The sequence below is a fragment of the Zootoca vivipara genome, chromosome Z2 (assembly GCF_965207765.1).
Source record: "Zootoca vivipara chromosome Z2, rZooViv2.hap1.1, whole genome shotgun sequence".
In the NCBI taxonomy this organism is placed as follows: Eukaryota; Metazoa; Chordata; class Lepidosauria; order Squamata; family Lacertidae; genus Zootoca; species Zootoca vivipara.
In genome coordinates this window covers 45,747,690-45,767,571 of record NC_142585.1, presented here as the reverse complement: position 1 = coordinate 45,767,571, position 19,882 = coordinate 45,747,690, and the positions used below count along the sequence as shown (strand labels likewise).

At 44.0% G+C, this 19,882-nt stretch overlaps 2 protein-coding genes across 2 annotated transcripts; one reads left to right on the top strand and one right to left on the bottom strand.

Annotated features, from left to right (window-relative positions):
- The first annotated feature begins 609 nt into the window (after nt 1-609).
- Nucleotides 610-9,072, top strand: TUBB4B (tubulin beta 4B class IVb). The gene is made up of 4 exons (XM_035102402.3): nt 610-731; nt 843-951; nt 4,561-4,671; nt 5,635-9,072. The coding sequence occupies exons 1-4, from the start codon at nt 675-677 to the stop codon at nt 6,693-6,695; spliced, it is 1,338 nt and encodes a 445-aa protein (XP_034958293.1). The 5' UTR covers nt 610-674; the 3' UTR covers nt 6,696-9,072.
- On the bottom strand, nt 9,016-19,234 carry CIMIP2A (ciliary microtubule inner protein 2A). The gene is made up of 7 exons (XM_035102403.3): nt 18,897-19,234; nt 17,394-17,608; nt 12,226-12,599; nt 11,960-12,077; nt 10,948-11,042; nt 10,653-10,770; nt 9,016-9,152 (listed from the first exon to the last, which is right to left on the bottom strand). Exons 1-7 carry the CDS (start codon nt 19,091-19,093, stop codon nt 9,064-9,066), a joined length of 1,206 nt encoding a protein of 401 aa, XP_034958294.1. The 5' UTR covers nt 19,094-19,234; the 3' UTR covers nt 9,016-9,063.
- Nucleotides 19,235-19,882: the final 648 nt, after the last annotated feature.

Genomic DNA, 19,882 nt, shown 5'->3' with positions numbered 1-19,882 from the left:
TGGCGCGCGGGTGGCCGAGCTCAAAAAAGACCAATGGGAATCGATAAAATGCAAGCGCAAAGGAGCGGCATGGGTTTCGTCCAATGGGCGTCTGTGTCCGCGTGGGCGGGCTCGGAAAAGACCAATGGGAACCGATAAAATGCAATCGCAAAGGAGTGGCGTGAGTCTCGGCCAATGGACGTTTTGCGCGCGGGTGGGCGGGCTCGGAAAAGGCCAATGGCACCCGTCTGATGCGCAAGGCCTCGAGGTGGAAAGAAGAGGAGGGCGACTTGAGGAAACGAACCACCTCCGACGGATGGCCAATCAGACGCGGCGGTGGCCTTGATGGGCGGGGTGGATAAAAAGAGGAGGCCCAATAGGCTGAGAAAACGAACCTCCTCCGACGAGGGGCTGGAACCAATGTGGTTCGTTTCTTGCAGGAAACGCACCTCGGCCAATGGGCGCCGCCGCGCGCGCGCCTTCCATCCAATGCCCGCCTCGCGGAGGCGGGGCCGTGGGCTTCCTCCGCCCTGCTCGCCGAATCCGTGGCTCCCGCGCGCGCCGCTTCGGTTGCCCAATCAGCGCCCGCGCCGTCGCGCCTATATAAGGCGGAGACCGTTGCCAGGACGCAGCCAGCGTCCCGCGCGCGTCCAACGATCAGCATCTCCTTTAGCCGCCCAAAAGCAACCGCCGTCATGAGGGAAATTGTGCATTTGCAGGCCGGCCAGTGCGGCAACCAAATCGGCGCCAAGGTTTAATAATAATAATCATAATAATAATTATTATAATTAGGGGGGGTAGAGGAAGGGCGGGGAAAAAAACAAGGCCGCTTAGCCCCCCTTTTTTGTGTGTGTCTTCCCCAGTTCTGGGAGGTGATCTCGGACGAGCACGGCATCGACCCCACGGGCACATACCACGGCGACAGCGACCTGCAGCTGGAGAGGATCAACGTATACTACAACGAGGCCACCGGTGGGTGGCAGGGAGGCCTCTGGGCAGCTGCCCGGGGGGGGGCATAGCTGTCAAGTTCTCCCTTTAAGCAGCATTCCTTTATGCTGAATAGGCTTCCTTGTGAGAAAAGGCAAAACTTGACAGCTATGGGGGGGGGGGAGAGAGAGGTCCAATGGGGAAATGGGAAAGAGAGAAAAAAGGGAAAGGGTTGGGAAAAGATAGAAGGGAAAATGGATAAGAATGGGAAATAGATAAAAAGGTGAAATAGGTAAGAATGGGAAATAGATAAAAAGGTGAAATAGGTAAGAATGGGAAATAGATAAAAAGGTGAAATAGGTAAGAATGGGAAATATATAAGAGATGAAATAGGGAAGACTGGGAAATAGAGAAGAATGGGAAATAGATAAAAAGGTAAAATAGGTAAGAATGGGAAATAGATAAAATAGATAGATGGGGATATGGATATGAAGGTGAAATAGATAAGGAATGGAAATAGAGCCATTAAAACAATAAAGAATTTATCTTTAAAGAATGGGAAATAGAGAAAAATAGATAGAAGGTGAAATGGATAAAAAGGTGAGATACTGTACAGGTGAAATTCGGAAAATTAGAATATTGTCAAAAAATGAATTTATTTCAGCAACGCAACTTTAAAGGTGAAATCAATCTATGAGATAGATGCATGACATGCAAAGCAAGATATGTCAAGCCTTGATTTGTTGCAATTGTAATTATTTGTCATTAGGCGGGTCAATTATAAATGGAATGTCATTAATGAAATGTCATAGCGATGTTTATTTTTGTATGATTGTAACTATTTGTTGTATTCCTGTGGCATTTCCAAAAGAAAGCATTTGTCAAAATGAAAAGAAAAAAAACAAGGAAGTTGAAATACTGAAATCAATGCACTTTTTGACGATATTCTAATTTTCCAAGTTTCTCCTGTAAAATGTTGAAAGAATGGGAAAGAGATAAAAATGGGAGATAGAAATAGAAAGGGGAAATGGGTAAAAAGGTGAAAAAGATAATAATAGATAGAAGGTGAAATGGATAAAAAGGAGAAAGATAAAAATAGAAAAGTTGAAATGGATAAGAATGGGAAATAGATAAAAAGTGAAATAGGAATGGGAAATAAATAATGGGAAAGAGAAAAATAGGTGAAATGGATACAAAGGTAAAATGGATAAAAATAGATAAAAAGGTGAAATAGATAAAAATAGATAGGTGAAATGGATAAAAATGGGAAATAGATAGACTGAAATAGATAAGAATGGGAAATAGATAAAAAGTTGAAATAGGTAAGAATGGGAAATAGATAAAAAAATAGATAAAATATAGGCAGAAGGTGAAATGGATAAAAAGGTGAAAGAGGTAAAAATAGATAGGTGAAATAGATAAGAATGGGAAATAGATAAAAATAGATAGAAGGTGAAATGGATAAAAATGGGAAAGAGATAAAAAGGTGAAGTAGAAAAAAAAGGAGGCCTGGAGATCGAATGGGTATTTAAAAAGCCCCCTGTATGTTAAAAAAAAGGAACCCTAGAGTGCAAATGTGTGTTAGAATGGGTACTTTAAATAATAATAAAGATTCCTTCCAATAGTGCCTTAGAGACCAACTCAGTTTGTTATTGGTAAACTGAGTTGGCCTCTAAGGTGCTACTGGAAAGATTTTTTTTATTTTGTTTCAACTATGGCAGACCAACACTGCTACCTACCTGTAACTTACACTTAATAAGTTAGAAATCAGTTCCAACAGCGTTGCTCTATATTCCAAAAGGAGCCCTGGACTTTGAATGGGTATTTAAAAACCCCCTGTGTGTAAAAAAAGGAGCCCTGGAGTGCAAATGGTTTTTTTTTAAAAAAAGCTCCCTGTACTTAAGTACCCTGTAGAATGGGTACTTAAAAAGTTAATAATATTAAAAATATTTTTATTTCTACCCACCCATCTGGTTCGGTTTCCCCAGCCACTCTGGATGGCTTGCAACAAAATATATGAAAATACAATGGTCTGTTAAACATTAAAAGCTTCCCTTACAGCCCCGGGGTCTATATTCCAAAAGGAGCCCTAATTGGGTATTCAAAAATCTCCACACACACACCCCAATTAATAACTGGGTGTGGAAAAGGCTCCCTGAATTCATACACGTCCTTTTTTAAAAAACAAGGAAATTCTAGATGTATTCCATGTGTTGGTCTATATTCCAAAAGGGACCTGGGGTTGAATATATATATTTATTATACCCCGCCCATCTTGCTGGGTTTCCCCAGCCACTCTGGGCGGCTTCCAACCAAATATTAAATACTATAGTCTGTTAAACATTATAATTTTTGCAATATTATTATTTATACCCCACCCATCTAGCTGGGTTTCCCTAGCCACTCTGGGCAGCTTGCAACCAAATATTAATACAATGGTCTGTTACACATTTAAAGCTTCCCTAAACAGGAAAATATTGTCTTGGTCTATATATTGTATTGGTCTAGAGCAGGCCTGGTCCTCCAGCTGTTTTGGGACTACAATTCCCATCTTCCTTCACCACTGGTCCTGTGAGCTAGGCATGATGGGAGTTGTAGTCCCAAAACAGCAGTTGGGCCAGGCCTGGTCTATACAGTTGTACCTTGAAAGTGGAACAAAAAATACATATAATATTCTTATATAATGTAATAATACAGGTGAAACTTGGAAATTTAGAATATCGTCAAAAAGTGCATTTATTTCAGTAATGCAACTTATTAATTTTTATTTTTATTTTTACAAATGCTTTCTTTTGGAATTTCCATAGTAATAAACCAAATTGTTACAATACTGTAATACAAAAATAAACATCGCTATGACATTTCATTAATGACATTCCATTTAAAATTGACCCGCCTAATGACAAATCATGACAATTGCAACAAATCAAGGCTTGACATATCTTGCTTTGCATGTCCCACATCTATCTCATATATTGGTTTCACCTTTTAAGTTACATTATTGAAATAAGTGCACTTTTCGATGATATTCTTATTTCCCGAGTTTCTTCTTAAAAGAAGAGCCCTTGGATTTCCGTCTTTTTCTTTTCCAAACTGCCTTAGGATACATACAATATTCCTATGTAATATAATAAATAATAATATAAGAAATGTGTATTATAAAGACCACTGGACGTTTAAAAAGCCTTTGGGTTGATGTGTATACGTATACAGTATACACATATGTATGTATGTATGATATATATATATATATCTGTGTATGTACTTAAAACATCCCAAAAATTAATTTAAAAAAAGCCCTAGGGTTGAGGGATGTATTGTTTTTTAAATTTATTTTAAAAGAGTCATAGGACTCATACATATTAAAAAGAACGCTGCAAGTTAAAGATCTATGTATTTCGGTTTATTTATGTGTGTGCATACCGTATTTTTCCTAGGTTTCCCCCCTAAAAATGTCAAAAATTAGGGGGCATCGTCTACACGGATACATTTTTTTAAACCTGAGTCCCCTAGAATAGGGTCATGTAGACGGGAAAATAGTCTAAAATATGTATTTATACTTGAAAAGGCCCCCCCCCCACCATTTTTTTAAAGAAAATATTTCCAAAATCCAGGTTTTCGTGTTTGGATTTTAATTTTTTTCCCTCCCCCCAGGTGGCAAATATGTCCCTCGCGCTGTCCTGGTTGACCTGGAACCTGGAACCATGGATTCGGTCCGCTCTGGACCCTTCGGACAAATCTTCCGCCCGGATAATTTCGTTTTCGGTGCGTCTCTATTGATCGGCATTGGCAACCTGAAAGAATTGATATTTAATTGGTATTGTTTTTATCTTCGTTGGAAACCGCCCAGAGTGGTTGGGGAAACCCAGTCAGATGGGCGGGGTACAAATAATACATTATTATTATTATTATTATTATTATTAAGTTTAGGGAAGTTTTGAATGTGTGACATTTTAATGTATTTTTAACCTTTGTTGGAGGCTGATGGGCGAGGTACAAATAAATTATTATTATTATTACACAGAACATATATATGTATATTATTGCTCCGTGTCCGCTTCCAGAGAAGCGGACACAGAGCAATGGATTCAAACTACAAGAAAGAGGATTCCACCTAAACATTAGGAAGAACTTCCTGACAGTAAGAGCTGTTTGGCAGTGGAATTTGCTACCAAGGAGTGTGGCGGAGTCTCCTTTGGAGGTCTTTAAGCAGAGGCTTGACAGGCATATGTTAAGAATGCTTTGATGGTGTTTCCTGCTTGGCAGGGGGTTGGACTGGATGGTCCTTGTGGCCTCTTCCAACTCTATGATTCTATTATGTTAATATATAATATATAATATAAAATATTATAGTATTATGTTTATTTATTAATATGTTATATATCATAATATATCCTATATATATAACATAAATATATAATACTAATATACCATCATAGAATACTATTATACTAATTATTATTTTATCAATATTATATTAATATATCATAATATAATATTAATTGTTATTAATATTATATAATTATTTTACCATCATAGAATACTATTATATTATTAATACTTATTTTATTAATATAATAGAATATATTATGATTGATTATAATTTTATCCTAATATGCTATCATATTATTAAGAATTATTTTTATTAATATTTGATAATAGAATACTATTATATTACTAATAATGATGATGATGAATACGGCCTCCCCTCCTTTTCTCCCTTCCCAGGCCAGAGCGGCGCCGGCAACAACTGGGCCAAGGGTCACTACACCGAAGGGGCCGAACTTGTCGACTCGGTCCTGGACGTGGTCCGCAAGGAGGCAGAGTCCTGCGACTGCCTGCAGGGCTTCCAGCTCACCCATTCTTTAGGTGGCGGCACCGGCTCTGGGATGGGCACCCTTTTAATCTCCAAAATCCGAGAGGAGTACCCCGACCGGATCATGAACACCTTCTCCGTCGTGCCCTCGCCCAAGGTCTCCGACACTGTGGTAGAGCCCTACAACGCCACCCTCTCCGTCCACCAACTGGTGGAAAACACCGACGAGACCTACTGCATCGACAACGAGGCTCTCTACGACATCTGCTTCCGCACCCTCAAGCTGACCACGCCCACCTATGGCGACCTCAACCACCTCGTCTCCGCCACCATGAGCGGTGTCACCACATGCCTCCGTTTCCCCGGTCAACTCAACGCGGATCTCCGCAAACTCGCCGTCAACATGGTTCCATTCCCTCGTCTTCACTTCTTTATGCCCGGATTCGCCCCGTTGACGAGTCGTGGGAGCCAGCAATACAGAGCATTGACCGTCCCGGAGCTGACGCAGCAGATGTTTGACGCCAAAAACATGATGGCCGCCTGCGACCCTCGCCACGGGCGATATTTAACGGTCGCCGCCGTTTTCCGGGGGAGGATGTCGATGAAAGAGGTCGACGAGCAGATGCTTAACGTCCAAAATAAAAATTCCTCGTACTTCGTGGAGTGGATTCCCAATAACGTGAAAACGGCCGTGTGCGACATCCCGCCTCGTGGTTTAAAAATGTCCGCCACTTTCATAGGAAACAGCACAGCCATCCAGGAGCTGTTCAAGAGAATCTCAGAGCAGTTCACAGCCATGTTCCGGCGGAAGGCCTTCCTGCACTGGTACACTGGGGAAGGGATGGATGAGATGGAGTTCACGGAGGCTGAGTCCAACATGAACGACCTGGTCTCGGAGTACCAGCAATACCAGGACGCCACCGCCGAAGAGGAGGGCGAGTTTGAGGAGGAGGCGGAGGAGGAAGCCGCCTAAGAAGACAAAATATGCTCGAGAGACTTTAGACAGCTTTATTGGACCCCATCCCCTTGGCATATTGACCCCCCTTCTCACCTTCCAGGTTCTTCTCCACCTTAATTCCAAGTTCTCACCAAGCTTCTAGGTGCTTCTGGCCTCCTAAGTTGTCACCATCACATTCAAGCTTCTTCTTCCCTACCTTGGCTCCAAGTTCTCCAGGTGCCTTCCAAGCTTCTCCACCTTGAACCCAAGCTCTCGCCATCTTCCAAGTTTTTTCTTCTGCTCCACTCTGTTCTCACCATGCTTCCAGGTTCTTCTGGCCTTCCAAGCTCTCACCATCACATCCAGCTTCCTTCCAAGCTGCTTCTTCTTCTCCACTTGGAATCCAAGTTCTTCTCACCATCACGTCCAAGTTTCTCCTTCTCCACCTCCAAGTTCTCAGCAGGTGCGTTCCAAGCTTCCAGGTTCTTTCACCATCACGTCCAAGCTTCTTCTCCACCTCCAAGTTCTCAGCAGGTACCTTCCAAGATTCCAGGTTCTTCTCAACATCATGTCCAAGCTTCTTCTCCACATTGAACCCAAGTTCTCACCAGATTCTTCTGGCCTCTAAGTTCTCACCATCACCTGCAAGCTTCTTGTGCTCCAAGGTGCCTTCCAAGCTTCTCCACCTTGAACCCAAGTTCTTACCATCTTCCTTCCAAGTTTCTTCTTCAGCTCCACCTGGATTCCAAGTTCTCACCAAACTTCCAGCTTCTTCTGGCCTCCCAAGCTGTCACCATCACGTCTAGCTTCCTTCCAAGTGTCTTATTCACCTTGAATCCAAGCCGTCTACGATATCCCACCGCGTGGTCTCAAGATGTCCGCCACCTTCATTGGAAACTCCAGCGCCATCCAGGAGCTCTTCAAGCGCATCTCGGAGCAGTTCACGGCCATGTTCCGCCGCACGGCATTCCTCCACTGGTACACCGGGGAAGGGATGGACGAGATGGAGCTCACGGAGGCCGAGTCCAACATTGAACGACCTGGTCCTGGAGTACCAGCAGTACTAGGACGCCACCGCTGAGGAGGAGGGGGAGTTTGCGGAGGAGGAGGGGGCCTATGAAGGAGAGGAAGACACACCAGGCTCGAGAGACTTTAGACAGCTTTATTGGACCACCCCACCCCTTGGTTTCTTCCCTTGTTGGTTCTCCTTCTGACGTTCTCACCAGGTTCTTCTGGCTCCTAAGTTCTCACCATCACGTCCAAGCTTCTTCTTTCTCCACCTTGATTCCAAGTTCTCAGCAAGTGCCTTCCAAGTTCTCACCATCATCACGTCCAGCTTCCTTCCAAGCTTTGTCGTCCTCTCCACCTGGAATCCAAGCTTTCACCATCCCAAGCTGCTTCTCCACCTTGAATCCAAGCTTTCACCATCACGTCCAGCTTCCTTTGAAGCTTCTTCTTTTGCTCCATGTGGATTCCAAGTTCTCACCAAGCTTCCAGGTTCTTCTGGCTTCCCAAGCTCTCACCATCACATCCAGCTTCCTTCCAAGCTTCCCAGTTCTTCTGGCCTCCCAAGTTCTCACCTCATCACCTTCAAGCTCCTTCCAGCTTCTTCCTCTCCATCTGGCATCCAGCTTGCTTCCCTGTTGGTCCTGGGATTCCAGCTCATCTTCTCCACCGTGGCTCCACATTCTTCCATCACATCCAGGTTGCTTCCAAGCTTCCAGCTTCTTCCTCTCCACCTGGCCTCCACCTTCCTTCCCCGTTGACTCCAAGCTTCCACGTTCCTCCTTCTTCACCTTGCCTCCCAAGTTTTCACCAGGTCAAATCTGAGCCTCTGGAAATTCAACTCTTTCCACGTCACGAGTCTCCAGCTTCTCCAACGTGGTCTCCAGGCTCTCCTTGATATTTGGCCTCCTCGGTCTTCTCGAAGATCTGACCTCCCCAATCCACGGTTTTCTCTAGGCTTGAGGGCATCTCTCCATGGTTCTACCATGCCACCTCTGGCAGATCTCCTGGATGTCTCTCCATCTCAGGTTCCTCCTGCAAGTCCAATGGTGGACACGAATGATGGAAGCCCAAAGATGCACCACGAATGTTGGAATCCACGAAGAATGGACGTCCAACGATGGACCACGAAGGATGGAAGATAAAAGATGGACCACGGATGATGGAAACCAGTGATGGGCTACGAAGAATGGATGTCCAACGATGGACCCCCTCAGACGTCACCTCTGGATTCCTCTTCCTCTTTCCCAGAAGGCACCTCTACATTCTTCCTCATTTCTTAGAAGGTCACCTCTACCCTTGTTCCTCCATGGTTCCTCTCTCCCTCGCTTCTCTGTGGTTGTGATGTCATCTGCCGTTGCCGCCGGCGTTGTCTGGGCGGCCATTAAAAATCCTCTTTTCAACCCTCGCGCTGCCTCCGCTGAAGTTCACCAAAATAGGCTTGGCGGGTGCTGTTGCCAAAGGTTTGGGCATAGTTGTCGCGGATTGCTGGGGGGGACGACAAAAATAAATAAATATAAATATATGTGTCAGAGGGAAGGGTGGGTCAAAAGAAATTAATAAATCTAAATAATAATGACTAATAAATTGAAATAAAAAGAATAAATCCAAATAATAATAAATGATGAATCCAAATAATACAATTAAATAATACCAAAAATGAATATCTATGTCAGAGGGGAAGGTTGGGTCTAAATATAGGAATAAATCAAAATAATAATGACTAATAAATAAAAATAAAAATAATGAATCCAATAAAATATTTTTTAAAAAATAAATAAATAAAAATAATAAATAAAAAGAATAAATGATAAATCAAAAGAATAAAACTAAATAATACCAAATAGGGGAACGGTGGGTTTAATAAATGAATCAATCTAAATAGGGTAATAATGACTAATAAAATAATAATAATAATAATAATAATAATAATAATAATAAATCCAAATAAGAATGAATGATAAATAGAAATGATTCAACTAAATAATACAAAAAATAAATACATATCTCAGAGGGGAATGGTAGGTCTAAATAAATGAATAAATCTAAATAATAAGTGATGATGAGTACAGATAATAAATCTAAATAATAATGACTAATCTAAATAAAAATAATAAATCCAAATAATAATAAATGATGAATCTAAATAATAAGGTTTAGGCATAGTTGTTGCAGATCACTGGGGGGACCAAATTTTATAATTATATAGGGGGGTGGATTTGTGAGTGTGGAAGGTGGGAATTAGAAAGAAATAACTAAATAAAATAAGAATGATAATAATATAAACAATGATAAAGAAAAATCAAATTATAACATAATAAATGTAAATGATAACAAAAATTTAATCTAAATAACAGTATAATTAATAATTATATTGCCCCCAAATTTTGGACATTACAGTATTTTTTAGGGAAAAAACAGTCATACACGAAAAAATACGGCAATCTAAATAATGATAAAGAAAAATATAAATGATAACATAAATAATCTAAATCATGAATCTAAATCTAAAAATGATAAAAATCTAAATGATAAGTAATATAATAAATGATAATAATAAATTTAAATAATTAATAATAAACATAAATAATAATGAATAAATAATAAATGCAAATAAGTAATAATAAATAATGTGGAAAGGGAGGAAAAAAGGTGTGGAAATCGGTAATGGCTGAATGGGGGAAATGGACCGAAGGAAAGGAAAAATTCTGGACTGGGGTTGGGGACGGGGACAGTGTGAATGGTGGAACAATCCAAATGGGAATCCATAAATTATTATTATTATTAGTGGGGAAGTTTGAACGGGAAGGGGGAATCGGCCAAAAACTAGAAAAAATCTGAGTGGCAAAGGGAAATACCTGAAAAGGAAAGGTGGGAAATAATAGCCATATCTAGAAATCACCGCAAGCAGAAATATATTAGTCCTTGACCAAATGAGATTTGACCAGTAAGGGGGTCCAGGGTCATCCATCCCATCCCCGGACTTACTGGGCACGAAGCCGGTGTAGAAGGGCATCAGGCCTCCGCTGGTGTAAATCTTGGTGTTGGGCCAGTAGGTGCGGGGATGGCGCTTCCCAAAGCTGTACATGGGGCTCCGAAGCATTTCCTGCGGGGATGAAAGGGCGAGGCTCAGGGTTTGGGACCTCAGCGGGTCATTTAGGCTGACCCGCCCTGGGTCCGGGCTTTGAAATCCTGGAACCCGAGGCAGCAAAGGGACATTATCCGCTCGGAAACGGATAAATTGATGCACGCCATCGCCAGCCGTGGGAGTTGCAGCACGCACCTGGTTGCGGTCAAACTCGTTCATGGCGTCCTTCACCCCCGTCAGATAGTTTTCGCCCATGATCCAGGGGAAGCGAGGGATGTAGCCTGTGTAGCCTGCAACGAGGGGAGGAAATCCCCACAAGGAGAAATGATCCAGGGGAAGCGAGGGGTGTAGCCTGCAATGAGTTAAGGATAGTTCTGGGCGGGGTAAGGGCCTTTGAGCAATTAGTCCCCGTAAGGAGAAATCTGAAAATCCCCACAAGGAGAAATGATCCGGGGGAAGCCTGTTATGAGGGAAGTATAATTCTGGGGGTGTGAGGGTCGGGGAGGGTTCCCTCGAAACCAGCATTTGGGCCCCGTGCAGGGCTCCCTTGTAACTACCACTATGAGTTCACGGCGCAGCCCAGAAGCTGCTGGGTTCCTTTATCTGCGCTGGACTTGAAGCGACTACTCCCCGCAAGGGGAAATCTAGAAACCCCACAAGGAGAAATGATGCAGGGGAAGCGAGGGATGTAGCCCGCAATGAGGGAAGGATAGTTCGGGGGGGGTGAGGGCTGGGGAGGGCTCCCTCAAAACTAGCATTTTCGGCCCTGAAACTACCACTACGAGTTCACAGTGGAGCCCAGAAGCTGCCGGGTTCCTTTGGCTGCACTTGGCTTTGAACGATTAGTCCCCGCGAAGAGAAATCTAGAAATCCCTGCAAGGAGACAGGATCCAGGGGAAGTGAGGGGTGTAGCCTGCAATCAGGGAAGAATAGTTTGGGGGGGTGAGGGCCGGGGAGGGCTCCCTCGAAACTACCACTACGAGTTCACAATGGAGCCCAGAAGCTGCCGGGTTCCTTTAGCTGCGCTTGCCTTTGAGCAAGCGAAACCCCCCACAAGGAGAAATATAGGAATCCCCGCAAGGAGAAATCTAGAAACTCCCGCAAGGCTTGGCCTGAAGCCCTGGAGGCGGCTGGTTTCAGAAAGAAGGTATAGCTCTGTGGGCGGAAGGTGGGGCTTCCCCAGGAAGGGGTGGATCCGGTACCTTACCCGAGATAGCCTTCCGCTGGATCAGGTTGGGCGTGTCCATCTTGGGTGTGCGATCGAATCGACAAACGTCCGACGTCTCGGTGGCCAGCGGGAGGGGTGTGCCCTCGATCCGGGTTGGCTGGGGGGCGGAGAGAGGGTGGGGTCAGCAGGGAGCTCCGCCCTCCCCAAACCCCGCCGCTTCTGACACTGTTGTCGCATGTTTTGCGGAAACGAGATTCCAGAGGGGGGTGTTTAGGTTCACATTTGAACCAGGGACCCGGGCTTACCTCCTCGCTCCCTGCGCCGCCTCCGCTGCACGGGACGGCCCTCCAGCCCTGCCCACAAATCAGGGACATCCCCGGGTCGCAGGGCTGCCCCCGGTCCCGGCCACACACCAGCGCCACGTCCGGGTGGCACAAGTACATCTTCGAATCTGGGTTCAAGTCTGCACCGGTGAGCGCCGGGTGCAAGTCTGCGCCGGCCGACGAGGCAAACTGGCGCCAGCCGGGCCCGCAGGCGAGGCGGATGCCCGGGTGGCAGGAGGGGGTGTCTTTGCCTGGCGGCGGCACCCGCACACATGGTCGGTTGCCTTGTGGGGGAAACGTAGTGCGTGGCGGCACCCGGCCTGGAATGGGAATGCAGCCCTGGTAAGGGACAAAGCCTGAAAGAGAAGTGTCAGAGATATAATAATAATAATAATAATAATAATAATAATTTTTAATATTTAGTCATAATAATTGTGTAATAATAATATTCAGGAATAAAAAATATTCCGCTAAAATAAATTAAAAATAATAATATTCAGTAATAATAATTGTGAAATTATAATATTCAGTAATAGGGGGGCATTTATACATGGGGGCGTCCTATAGACGAAAAAATACGATATATAGAGGGGGGATGGAGAGAGAAATATAGATTAGAGATATAGATAGATAGATAGATAGATAGATATACATACAGATAGATATATAGATATAGGTTAGATATATATAGAGAGATATATATATATAGAGAGAGAGAGAGAGAGATAGATAGATAGATAGTTGTTGTTTAGTCGTTTAGTCATGTCCAACTCTTCGTGACCCCATGGACCATAGCACGCCAGGCACTCCTGTTTTGCACTGCCTCCCGCAGTTGTGTCAAACTCATGTTCGTAGCTTCGAGAACACTGTCCAACCATCTTGTCCTCTGTCGTCCCCTTCTCCTAGTGCCCTCAATCTTTCCCAACATCAGGGTCTTTTCCAGGGAGTCTTCTCATGAGGTGGCCAAAGTATTGGAGCCTCAAGTTCACGATCTGTCCTTCCAGTGAGCACTCAGGGCTGATTTCCTTCAGAATGGATAGGTTTGATCTTCTAGCAGTCCATGGGACTCTCAAGAGTCTCCTCCAGCACCATAATTCAAAAGCATCAATTCTTCGGCGATCAGCCTTCTTTATGGTCCAGCTCTCACTTCCATACATCACTACTGGGAAAACCATAGCTTTAACTATACGGACCTTTGTAGGCAAGGTGATGTCTCTGCTCTTTAAGATGCTGTCTAGGTTTGTCATTGCTTTTCTTCCCAAGAAGCAGGCAAGGTGATGTCTCTGCTTTTTAAGATGCTGTCTAGGTTTGTCATTGCTTTTCTCCCAAGAAGCAGGCGTCTTTTAATTTCGTGACTGCTGTCACCATCTGCAGTGATCAAGGAGCCCAAGAAAGTAAAATCTCTCACTGCCTCCATTTCTTCCCCTTCTATTTGCCAGGAGGTGATAGGACCAGTGGCCATGATCTTGGTTTTTTTGATGTTGAGCTTCAGACCATATTTTGCGCAATCTTAATTCCTGCTTGGGATTCATCTAGTCCAGCCTTTCGCATGATGAATTCTGCATATAAGTTAAATAAGCAGGGAGAAAGGAGTACGACAAGGTTGTATATTGTCTCCCTGCTTATTTAACTTATATGCAGAATTCATCATGCGAAAGGCTGGACTAGATGAATCCCAAGCAGGAATTAAGATTGCCGGAAGAAATATCAACAACCTCAGATATGCAGATGACACAACCTTGATGGCAGAAAGTGAGGAGGAATTAAAGAACCTTTTAATGAGGGTGAAAGAGGAGAGCGCAAAATATGGTCTGAAGCTCAACATCAAAAAAACCAAGATCATGGCCACTGGTCCTATCACCTCCTGGCAAATAGAAGGGGAAGAAATGGAGGCAGTGAGAGATTTTACTTTCTTGGGCTCCTTGATCACTGCAGATGGTGACAGCAGTCACGAAATTAAAAGACGCCTGCTTCTTGGGAGAAAAGCAATGACAAACCTAGACAGCATCTTAAAAAGCAGAGACATCACCTTGCCGACAAAGGTCCGTATAGTTAAAGCTATGGTTTTCCCAGTAGTGATGTATGGAAGTGAGAGCTGGACCATAAAGAAGGGTGATCGCCGAAGAATTGATGCTTTTGAATTATGGTGCTGGAGGAGACTCTTGAGAGTCCCATGGACTTCTAGAAGATCAAACCTATCAATTCTTAAGGAAATCAGCCCTGAGTGCTCCCTGGAAGGACAGATCGTGAAGCTGAGGCTCCAATACTTTGGCCACCTCATGAGAAGAGAAGAATCCTTGGAAAAGACCCTGATGTTGGAAAAGATTGAGGGCACTAGGAGACGGGGACGACAGAGGACAAGATGGTTGGACAGTGTTCTCGAAGCTACGAACATGAGTTTGACCAAACTACGGGAGGCAGTGCAAGACAGGAGTGCCTGGCGTGCTATGGTCCATGGGGTCACGAAGAGTCGGACACGACTAAACGACTAAACAACAACAACAAGCAGGGAGACAAAATACAACCTTGTCGTACTCCTTTCCCAATTTTGAACCAATCAGTTGTTCCATATGCAGTTCTAACTGTAGCTTCTTGTCCCACATAGAGATTTCTCAGGAGGCAGATGAGGTGATCAGGCACTCCCATTTCTTTAAGAACTTGCCATAGTTTGCTGTGGTCGACACAGTTAAAGGCTTTTGCATAGTCAATGAAGCAGAAGTAGACGTTTTTCTGGAACTCTCTAGCTTTCTCCATAATCCAGCACATGTTTGCTATTTGGTCTCTGGTTCCTCTGCCCCTTCGAAATCCAGCTTGCACTTCTGGGAGTTCTCCGTCCACATACTGCCTAAGCCTGCCTTGTAGAATTTTAAGCATAACCTTGCTAGCGTGTGAAATGAGCGCAATTGTGCGGTAGTTGGAGCATTCTTTGGCACTGCCCTTCTTTGGAATTGGGATGTAGACCGATCTTCTCCAATCCTCTGGCCATTGCTGAGTTTTCCAAACTTGCTGGCATATTGGGTGTAGCATCTTAACAGCATCATCTTTTAAAATTTTAAATAGTTCAGCTGGAATATCATCACTTCCACTGGCCTTGTTATTAGCAGTGCTTTCTAAGGCCCATTTGACTTCACTCTCCAAGATGTCTGGCTCAAGGTCAGCAACCACACTACCTGGGGTGCACGAGACCTCTATATTTTTGTGTATTCTTGCCACCTCTTCTTGATGTCTTCTGCTTCTGTTAGGTCCTTACCACTTTTGGCCTTTATTATGGTAATCTTTGTACGAAATGTTCCTTTCATATCTCCAATTTTCTTGAACAGATCTCTGGTTTTCCCCATTCTATTGTTTTCCTCTATTTCTTTGCATTGCTCATTTAAGAAGGCCCTCTTGTCTCTCCTTGCTATTTTTTGGAAATCTGCATTCAGTTTCCTGTATCTTTCCCTATCTCCCTTGCATTTTGCTTGCCTCCTCTTCCCCGCTATTTGTAAGGCCTCATTGGACAGCCATTTTGCTTTCTTGCATTTCCTTTTCCTTGGGATGGTTTTCGTTGCTGCCTTCTGTATAATGTTACGAGCCTCCATCCATAGTTCTTCAGGCACTCTGTCCACCAAATCTAAATCCTTAAACCTGTTCCTCACTTCCACTGTGTATTCATAAGGGATTTGATTTAGATTGTATCTTACTGGCCCAGTGGTTTTTCCTACTTTCTTCAGTTTAAGCTGGAATTTTGCTATAAGAAGCTGATGATCTGAGTTACAGTCAGCTCCAGGTCTTGTTTTTGCTGACTGTGTAGAGCTTCTCCATCTTTGGCTGCAGAGAATATAATCAATCTGATTTCGATTCTTCCCATTTGGTGATATCCATGTGTAGAGTCGTCTCTTGTGTAGTTGGAAAAGAGTGTTTGTGATGACCAGCTTGTTCTCTTGACAGAACTCTATTAGCCTTTGCTCTGCTTCATTTTGAACTCCAAGGCCAAACTTGCCAGTTGTTCCTTTTACCTCCTTATTCCCTACTTTAGCATTCCAATCCTCTATAATGAGAAGAACATCCTTCTTTGGTGTCATTTCTAGAAGGTGTTGTAAGTCTTCATAGAATTGGTCAATTTCAGTTTCTTCAGTACCGGTAGTTGGTGCATAAACTTGGATTACTGTGATGTTAAAAGGTCTGTCTTGGATTCGTATCGAGATCAGTCTGTCATTTTTGAGATTGCATCCCATTTCAGCTTTCACCACTCTTTTGTTGACTATGAGGGCCACTCCATTTCTTCTACGGGATTCTTGCCCACAGTATTACCGGTAGATATGATAGTCATCCGAACTGAATTCGCCCATTCCCTTCCATTTTAGTTCACTGATGCCCAGGATGTCGATATTTATTCTTGCCATCTCATTTTTGACCACATCCAGCTTACCATTATCCATGGTTCTTACATTCCAGGTTCCTATGCAATATTTTTCTTTACAGCATCGGACTTTCCTTTCGCTTCCAGGCATATCCGCAACCGAGCGACCTTTCGGCTTTGGCCCAGCCGCTTCATCAGCTCTGAATCTACTTGTACTTGTCCTCCGCTCTTCCTCAGTAGCATGTTGGACGCCTTCCGACCTGAGCGGCTCATCTTCCAGCGTCATAACTTTTATATGCCTGTTGTCTTTGCCCATAGAGTTTTCTTGGCAGGGATACTGAAGTGGCTTGCCATTTCCTTCTCCAGGTGGATCACGTTTAGTCAAAACACTCCACTATGCCCTGTCCATCTTGGGTGGCCCTGCATGGCATAGCTCATAGCTTCTCTGAGTTATTCAAGCCCCTTCGCCACCACAAGGCATTGATCCATGAAGGGGAGATAGATAGATAGATACATGAATAGATATAGAGATAGGTTAGATAGAGAGATATATATAGATAGGTTCGATATATAGAGAGATATATATAGAGATATAGAGGTTAGATAGAGATATACTGTAGATAGATATACATACAGATTTATATAGATTAGATAGGTAGATATAGATAGATAGATAGATAGATAGATAGATAGATAGATACATACATACATACATACATACATACATACATACATACAGATATATAGATAGAGATAGATAGATAGATAGATAGACATACAGATAAGAGATATAGATATAGAGACCCACCGGAATACCCCGGGATGTAGTTTTGGTGCTGGTCCATGCATTGGCTGAATGGCCGGTCACGGCCGGTGAAGTCGCCGACAAATTTAGGCCTGGTCAGCGGTGCCAGGACGGAAACAGGGCTTTTCTGGACGTTGGGGTCAGTCAGGACGTCACAGGTGATGCGGCCGTAGGGCTTGCCCACCTCGAAGCGGACCTGGGGGTAGAAGCCCGAGTACCTGGAGAAAAGAGGCGGAAAGTGGGGGGGGGGGGAGAAAAAGATACAATAATAATGATAATAATATATTATTTATACCCCACCCATTTGACTGGGTTTCCCCAGCCACTCTGGGCAGCGTCCAACACAATATTAAAATACAATAATCTATTCAACATGAAACACATCCCTAAAGATGGGAAAATCCAGAGCGGGTGAAGCACGGCAGGACCCCTGGGCATCATCTAGACCAACCCCGTGGGAAGGAAGCCATCGGGGTGGGTGTCAAATGAGAGAAATGTTATTTATATAAGGATTGCAAGAAGCTTTTTAAGTTAAGTGATGAAAATCAGCGTAAAGAAGGAATTTTGGAGAGGAATAAGAGTGCTTAAGTACAGGTGAAAATTAGAATATCATTGAAAAGTGCATTGATTCAATAATGCAACTTACTATTTTTTATTTTTATTTCGAGAAATGCTTTCTTTTGGAAATTCCACAGGAATAAAACAAATCGTTACAATCATACAAAAATCGCTATGACATTTCATGAATGACATTCCATTTATAATTGACCCACCTAACGACAAATAATGACAATGACAACAAATAAAAGCTTGACATATCTTCCTTTGCATGTCTTGAATCTATCTCATAGATTGGTTTCACCTTTTAAGTTGCGTTACTGAAATCAATGCACTTTTGGACGATATTCCAATTTTCTGAGTTTCACCTTTATATAAAGATTGCAAGAAGCTTTGCAAATTAGATGATAAAACTCAGTGTAAAGAAGGCTTTTTAGAGATGAATAAGAATGTTATAATTTCTTAAGTAGTGAAAATATAGGAGTTAGTTATAATCGTAAGAAAATCAAAAGGAAGGGTTGAAGTCAGGCTTTTAGCCCTAATGTGTAAAATAAAGGGAAATGTAATGGAAAATAATGATAATGGTAAAATGAATCAAAATGATTTGGCAAAAATAAGAAATGGTAGATTGTGATCCGCAAAGAAATAGGTAGATCGGCAAAGAAATAGGCCTGGCCAAGCTCAAACTGTTTTGGGACTACAACTCCCATCATCCCTAGCAAACGGGACCAGTGGATTATGGGAAATGTAGTCCTGGAGGGCCACTCTAGAGAGAAACAAGGCAAAAGAGAATTGAATGGGACCTCTCATAATCATCTAGACCAACCCGCTTTTGGAAACGGCGATTTTTATTTATTTATTGCGCATAAATAGTGCATATATCACTCCCTCCCTACCTCTCTCTGATTAGAGACCCTCCCCACCCCCAAATTTGGGGCTCAAACTCACCCTGGAATGTAATATGGTTCCTGCGGGAAAAACTTCCCTTTCTGAGCAGCCGCCATCTTAACCTGGCACCTTTGGGTGTTGGGGGTGGCTGGGTGGGCCCTGACTTCTCTGGGGTGCAGGCTGCCTCCTGGGGGCAGCTGGGCTCGCCGGCGGCGACCATTGTGAAGCCGGCGTGTGTGACATCGGCGGGCAGGCATTCAACAGGCCAAGCTAGTGGGAGAAATGGCTTTTTCCTGGCCAGATTTCTCCCATAAATTAATGGGAAATTTAGATTTAAATGCAGACGGGCCGAAATCGCAAGGGTGCAGCTAGATGGGCAGGCGAAAGCTGTGCTTTCCCAGGCGGGAATCTCACCAGTGCAGCTCTAAGAAACTCATTTCTAAAGGAGAAAAAGAGGCCTGAGCAACGGCACTTCCGCCTGCGGGGATGGGCTTTGGTTTGCTGGTGGAAAGGCCGTTTTCTACGCAATCCCTGCCTGCAGAAAAGCAGGAGCTCCAGGTTGTTGCGCAGGATCAACAGGAGGGATGGAAAAAGGGTCCCAGGGTCATCTAGCCTCGCCCACGAGAAAGCAGGAACTGTGGAGCTACGAAACGAGGGATGGGCCTTGACGTTTTTAGGCTTTGGGAAGGCAGAGACCCCACTGACCTCACACTCGGGGCTGAGCCGTTCCCTCGGGGCGCCGGACATTTCCCAGGATATAAATACCCGCCGGAGGGGAGGCCGAAACCCAATAATAATTCGGCTCTGGGGGGAAGGGGGGAGGAATTCACAGGATTGTAGAACGACAGAAAGGGTCCTCAAATCATAGAACGGTTGAGCTGGAAAGGTACACCTGTGGCCATCTAGGCTGACCCCAGCTGTCCCAATGGTCCCTCCAAAGCTCCCAAGGAAGGAGGGAGGCCTGGGATTTGAATCCGCACCCGGTTCTTAATAGGCATCGATCCGGGGTTGGGGACCCCCCCTCTCATTTAGCCCTCCCTCCCTCC

Bases quoted from the DNA above. Each gene is read 5' to 3' on its own strand.
- TUBB4B (XM_035102402.3), top strand. From the start codon at position 675: ATGAGGGAAATTGTGCATTTGCAGGCCGGCCAGTGCGGCAACCAAATC. The intron at 732-842 runs GTTTAATAATAA...TGTCTTCCCCAG, and splicing joins GCAACCAAATCGGCGCCAAG to TTCTGGGAGGTGATCTCGGA. The intron at 952-4,560 runs GTGGGTGGCAGG...CCCTCCCCCCAG, and splicing joins ATACTACAACGAGGCCACCG to GTGGCAAATATGTCCCTCGC.
- CIMIP2A (XM_035102403.3), bottom strand. From the start codon at position 19,093: ATGCCTGCCCGCCGATGTCACACACGCCGGCTTCACAATGGTCGCCGC. The intron at 12,078-12,225 runs GTAAGCCCGGGT...TCCGCCCCCCAG, and splicing joins GCGGCGCAGGGAGCGAGGAG to CCAACCCGGATCGAGGGCAC. The intron at 11,043-11,959 runs GTAAGGTACCGG...CCCTCGTTGCAG, and splicing joins CCAGCGGAAGGCTATCTCGG to GCTACACAGGCTACATCCCT.